Source organism: Ixodes scapularis, unplaced genomic scaffold (assembly GCF_016920785.2).
Source record: "Ixodes scapularis isolate PalLabHiFi unplaced genomic scaffold, ASM1692078v2 PGA_scaffold5__190_contigs__length_132052651, whole genome shotgun sequence".
NCBI lineage: Eukaryota > Metazoa > Arthropoda > Arachnida > Ixodida > Ixodidae > Ixodes > Ixodes scapularis.
In genome coordinates, this window is record NW_024609880.1 from 8,589,482 (window position 1) to 8,596,267 (window position 6,786).

The 6,786-nt window shown below is 40.9% G+C and overlaps 1 protein-coding gene across 1 annotated transcript in view; it reads left to right on the plus strand.

Moving 5' to 3' along the window:
* LOC8042530 (parathyroid hormone/parathyroid hormone-related peptide receptor-like) overlaps positions 1–877 on the plus strand; it is a 123,515-nt gene extending 122,638 nt beyond the window's left edge. Inside the window, exon 11 of the mRNA XM_040214014.1 lies at positions 573–877. Within this exon, the coding sequence (XP_040069948.1) occupies positions 573–877 (305 nt within the window). The remainder of the gene's footprint in view (positions 1–572) is intronic.
* Positions 878–6,786: the final 5,909 nt, after the last annotated feature.

The window sequence follows — 6,786 nt, forward strand, 5'->3', positions numbered from 1 at the left end:
GCCGAAAATGCGATGTTCACCGTCCAGCCGTAATTTTGATCATGAACAAGAGGCTTGCCCTGCGCGGGCTGTTCCACTGAGCTCTACGTTGTGACGTAGCGTTTCTGCTGCTAACAGGACTGTGCTCCCAGAAGATGAGACATGATTGGTGTGTTCTCTTTATGTTTGGTCTGCACTAGGGATGCCATGAACGGTACGAATCGAAAAGCTCCGCGTAATTCACAGCCTTCGTGGTGAAAGAAAATTTCGCGATATATTCCGGTTCTCTTAGCAGTGTTGACGCTAGAAATAAAACAGCGTTCTTCATTTTAAAACACCTTTCATGCACCCTAATATGGACTGTACGACCTTCAGTCGGTATTTTTCACTGGAAATTGGCATCGTTTGAGCACTAATTAAGGGAGCACACCCAATGAGAGTAGCTGTCCTTAGTTTTGCTGCACGGGGGTTCCGTTTCAATTATTCACACTCTCTCGTCGACACTCTCGTTTACGGCAATTGGTTGTAGTTACACTCCTATATCTTCTGCCTAACACTCTTTTCCTTCCTATTTTCGTTTGTTTTGTACACAGTTGATAGGAGGGAAGGCGTAGCCAAGAGCCCGTCTCCAAACTCAATCAAGAGTAGGATGAGCCAGCGGCTGCTGAGCAACGCCGACCAGGAGTCGCTGGGTGCGGTCAAGAGGATGTCCATTCCGAAGTACCAGGACCCAGCCAAGTGGACGCCCGAGGACAAGACAGGCAGCCAGCGAAAACTCAACGGAGGCTGTGCGATCCGCTGGGAGTGCCACGATGCCGACTCGGACGGCGGTGCACCAGCCGACAGGAGCGAAGATAACCTTATCGAAGGGGTTATCCAGAAAGAGACGTGCCTCTAAGGTTAAGCCTTTTGTCGTGGCTTTCACGTACCATGTACAGTGATCCCCAGAGGAATGACTGGACGACGCCACTGCCCCCTTGTTGATGGAAACGTCGAATTAGCCTGTGCTCAGTGATCTCGGTAACCACGTCTGGACAATCATGACCGAAAAGTGGTTGTGAAGAACTGTGACCAACCATCAATATCAGTCAATTTGGCTGTCGTATTAAGCGGGGTTGGGAACCGGTTGAACCGACTCCACTTCGGAAAAAAAAGTTAACCCCTCGATATGAGTACGCAAGAAGGGAATGTTGAACTGATAACGTTTCTAGAACTAGGCTGGAAATATTTTGCCTCAAGAGTTGATTGCATATTAAAATCATCTGATAAAATTTTCACCGCCAACCCAGAGCTCATTCGCTTTTAAGAAAGGGGAATGGCTTGGTACAAACCAATCACCTCTGAACTTTAAAAGTTGACAAAGCAGAGTATGGATTGTTGTAAAAATAAGAGAACTGTGCACGATGATTTAGCGACAAGCGACTCCAATTTCTCGTGCTGTTTATCTGCGGTGACAAAAGTCTACGATCTCCGCATCTTCGTGCGAACATTAAGGAGACAATGTTTAAATACCATCAATTGTTGTCACCACACAGTTTTCAGCTCAAGCTTGACTGAAATCGAATACACAAAATTGTCAATATTTTATAAAGTGTCTGCCGTTGCATTACTTGAAATTAATATATTTCGCTGACGTTTCTTTTTTTTTTTTCAAAAACGTCTCCAGCTTAATCATTAGTTGGCGATTTCCTACACAGAGCAGTGGTAAATTCTTTTATTTCTCTATTCGTTTATTCCACGTACCAGTGTCAACCAATTCAAAGCAATGGGCGTCCGTGTTCTCGAGAGCCTTAATCGCCACATAACGTTATGTACTCGAACCTTTTGCTAAATTTTAATTGCGTTAGAAAAGTCTCTCTAAAATTGTTAATGGTGACATTTCCCAGTTGTTAGACACGTGCAAAATGTATTTTAAACCTGGCTCAGAACACCCAGCCTGTTGCAGCACATTACGTCACCGTAAAAAATGGAACAAAAACAAAAATGACTAGTGGCCGCCTCGATTTCAAGATTATACATCATACTATTCCTTTTTTTAAAATAAATTAGCAGAAATCGCAAACAAATATTGGCAGGTTGGACTAAAGAAACCATCACTTCAACGAACATACGCATGCTTTTGGAAATAAAAATATTCCGACGGAATTTTTATTTATTAGTCACCAGTTGTTTGCGTGTCTGGAAACGCAATGAGAGAAGTACGTGACAAAGATGATCCTACATCAGGCTGCATGGAATCCAGATACGAGCTTAATGGTAAGATTTTGCTGTATCTATTTAATAAGGGTACTTGCTTGGTCATTTTTAAAGCTGTTCGCAACAAAATTATTATCTGTTTGACAAAAATACGTTTGAAAACATGGAGAACAACAATTAAAATTGTAGTTTTCCATGTAGCCTAATTGTAGCATAAAATTTTCCTTTTTTGCGCGGAAGTGGGTTCTTGAAAAAAATACCAGTCATCTACTAAAAGCTGCATTTATACTATATCGAAACATCTTAGAAAGCTGCATAAAACGTTTTTGGACAAACATTTGTCATCCAACAAGGTCATTCAATATTAATCTTATATGGCACCAGGAGCGGTATCAGGTTGTACTGTAGTGTTCTACCATAGGAAGCTTTTTGAGGTCAGTATACAATGAATTTTTCAATAGTAGTTTATCTTATAAAATTATATATGTTTTTAAACATTTCGAACTTTCCTAAAAATGTCTGCGCAAGTAAACAAAGGTTCACTTGCCAACTTACAGGGTATCGCGTATTATTTTTTCTTTATCGTTTATGAAAAAGTGTATTTCTGTTTACACAAGACTATAGCCGTTGCATATATAAATATATATGATAGCTATCACCATAACCGTCATATATATTTCATGTAAATGGCAAATCCGTAGAACTTCTCAAATTGTGCATCCTTCCAGTTGCTTCACAAAATATCACTCATCGACGAAGTGTAAAGTTCTCACAGTCGCACAAAACAATGTGTACGCTGTCATCAGCTAGAGTACGTATGACGGAGGTATTGTTCTTTATCACTTTCGGCTGGAATTTATCTGGTGACACTATATATCGGACTGGAAGCTTGCCTAGTTACAAAAAACAACAACCTTAGAATAAATGTGTGAAGGTATAAATAAAAAGTGCCAACTCTATCCTTGGGAGCTTCTTGTTCACGTTACATGTGTCAGAGACCAACGGAAGATCTAAGCAAAAACTTCGTGGCATGCACACGGTCGGAGCACCAAAGTGAGAATGCACTTGACAATAAACTTTTGTAATGTACATCATAATCAAACCCAACCAAGTGCGGTAATAGCTACTTTTTAAGAAGCGAACATCACCATTTTTGCGTAACGTCATATTGAATCAGTTCGTTGTTACTGGGCTTACAAAAATAAAGCTTAAGAATCATAACTTCTTGTTTTTTTATGTGCTAAAATTAGCCAACTATTGCAAAGTTTCTGGATTGTACAAGCGTCATAGAACGATCAGTCACATATGCAATGCAATAAATTAGCTTATGCAATAGTGTGTTCGCGATGTGTGCAAATTTGAAAGATTTATTTGGCGGCAAGATTCAATTTCTGCAATGTCTCTGTCAACATTTTCATCGTGACTGAAATAAAAAAAATATATGATCCTCTAAGGAGTAAAAGGACTGTTTTTTTTCTTATTTATTTATCTTCAGAGACAGTGCTCGAAGCCCTTGCCGTCATCTCCGGATAGTACGAAGTCATTCACTTGTTTAACTTCAACATATCAACGAGAGGCACATCTAAAGTTTTAGCGAAGGTAAGAAAACGCTCTTTTTTAGGCCGTGTGCTTAAAGTACACCATGCGGTTTTCACATGCGGTTGGGTAAAAGCCAAACCTAATCTTTCGCGAGCTTTGTTGAAGGCTTGCTTAATTCTCGTATTGAATATTTAAGATGTAGTGAAAGTCGCGGAACCTATAAGAAAGATTTATTGACTGAGCGGATATAGACACCTAATTATTTTGGAAGCAAGAAGAATCTTTTAGGACGAAATATGCTTCGTCTAACATTTCGTGAACCTACAAGCGGCTCATGCTTTCTTCCGTGTGGTCGAAGGATGATGCTAATGTTTAGCTCCCAGTTTTAAGAATAGTGGTCTGAAATATTTTATCCCTATAATGCCCGAACATCATAGGTGCAATACTCCCTCTCCTCAAAGTAACTTTTCGTTTGTTATTTTAGCCTCCAAACACCTAACGTATCACTGCTGATTCAGATTGGCTAGTTTTTCGGTGTGTTAACCTTTATATATATATATATATATATATATATATATATATATATATATATATATATATATATATCCCGCGAGGGGTTTTTGGCCTGTTTGGAAGTTTTAGTCCCAGAAGTAGAAGAATCTGATTAGAACGTGGGCATTTTATGACAATTCCTTTGAAAATAGTGATTATAATAATAATAATAATAATAGTAATAGTAATAATAATAATAATATTTTATTGAACACTCAAAGTACAGGTGTTACCACGTCCATCAAAGCCTACAATGGCTTTTGGGACGGGGACCCGGGAAATTGTCGAACAGAGGAACAACGTAGATGCTTCAGGGTACATGCTTACATTTCCCTATACTCATACCCTCCCACCCACATACGCACACACACTCACGCATGTGCATAGATTCGAAACTATAAATTAGAAAATATTCATAATTATACTTTATAAACACGTATCATAAAACACACTCGAACACAGAAAAAAAACTACGCTGAGTCCGACATAGCTCGACGGAGCCATATTTTTAACTTCTGTCTTGAAACCAAGCGAAAAAACTGACTCAGGAAAACAATAAAAACACCTGGCACATAATAAGCTCGGGTTCTCCTCCCGTACCTAGTGAAATACCGCGGCGTTTCGAAACGCTCAGCCCGCCTGACAGTGTGGGACTGCTTTTTCAGAAGCTTAAAGTTATCCCTCGAAAAATATCGAAGCGTCACATTTTGCTTGAGCAGTGAATAGAAATCGGGCATTTCCAGGTCACGGAAAATATTTGTACTGCCTGAAAAAACAGACTTGCAAGCAACACTTTTCAAAATAGATCTCAAAACACTATCCACTTTTGAGTGCCACTGCCCCGAACTATGTGCCAACACGGTCACACCCGTACCTAAGAACACTGTATGCTAGAGCGTGAACAAGAATTTTTTTTTTTACATGAAAGGGCAAAAAAGCTTTAATATTGTACAATAAACAAGCTACATTACGCAACACACGGCATAGGTGACCCAAATGCATGTTCCACGTCAAATCGGATTCTAAAATGATGCCCACGTATTTAGCGGTGTCAACCCACTCAATAGGAATGCACTTGCAACCTACACAGTCTGCTCCATGCATTAAGAAAGGTATGTTTACAAACCCTTGCTTTAATGGGTTTAAAAACATATCAGATTAGTTTTCGCTGGATTAGCCTTTAAGTGATTAGTTGCATACCAGACTAAATATTTACTAGCACTTGATTGCAGTATATTGTCACGAATGACAATTGATGAGACGAAGATAACTGAAGTAACTAAACGTTTAATGGGGCGAAATTGTGTCCAAAACGAAAAGGGAACAGAGGAAAACAGCCGAGCGTCGCGGGCGTCGATGTCGGCGAAACCGAAAGATCGAGCGCAGGGGCGAGGCTGACTTCGGCTCGTCACGCGGGGCCCCTTTTGTACACGCGTGGCCTTCTCGAACAATCGGCCTAGAAGATTCGGCGCGTAGAACATTCTAACCTAGAACAAGCAATGCGGGTCTCGAAATTAACAAAAATCTAAATTGAAAGAAAATAAAAAACGCGGTGCTTCCAGGAATCGAAGCCTCGGCTACCGCCTGAGAGTCAAGTGCGGCAACCACTCGGCCAGGCACGCGCTCGCTCACCTACGCGCGTGGCACTATGGTATGATCGCTGATTCCAGGAAAGATGGACATATCATAAGCAATGTCACTGTTGCACAAAATTGAATCAAGAATGTTTTCGCCCCTTGTTGGTTGACAAACAAATTGTTCAAACCCGTAGGTATTTAAAATATCTTCAAATTCAGAGTAGACAACACCAGATGCCACTATATCGTGGTCACCTGCCCATTTCAACTCTGGTAGATTAAACTCCCCGGCTATTAAAATCTGTTAGTCAGGTACGCCAGATAAAGTATTGTTCAGAACCGAAATCGTTTCGGCGGTGGAAGCAGGAGTGCGGTAAACACACCAACGGCTTTTTCCCTTTTGTTAGGAGTGCGTATGCGACACCACACTGATTTGACGTGCTCATTTTCCACATCAATCAACATGCTGTTCAATGTTAGCCAATAAGAACACACCGCCACCATGGAATTCCTGTCCTCTCTGTAGACATCATACGTAGGGGGGGGGGGAATTTCAGAACTCTTCAACTTTATTTTTATACTCCGACAATTTATCAACTACATGAAGCAGTCTTTTTTTGTTGAAATTCGTTCAGGTGCTGGACCTCCATGTTCTAAACTTCTCCCACCGCCATAAAGATGCCTGCCGTTTTCATAGGTTGGAGCTTGGCAAGGAGGTTCCAAGATGAGTCGGTGTTTGGTGAGCCAAAATTTCCCCACAGTCAGGCCTTTCGATTGTGCAAGGCCAGCCTTTCTCTTTTCTTTGCGCGGCATTTTTTTATCATCATCTCATATGTAGGTGCCATTATCAACTCGCAGCCTATCGTGCACAAGTTTTCACGCGACTATCTTAGCGGACGTTTCGGTCGATCAGGGGCGGGTTCCGACGTTCTACGGGCAGAGA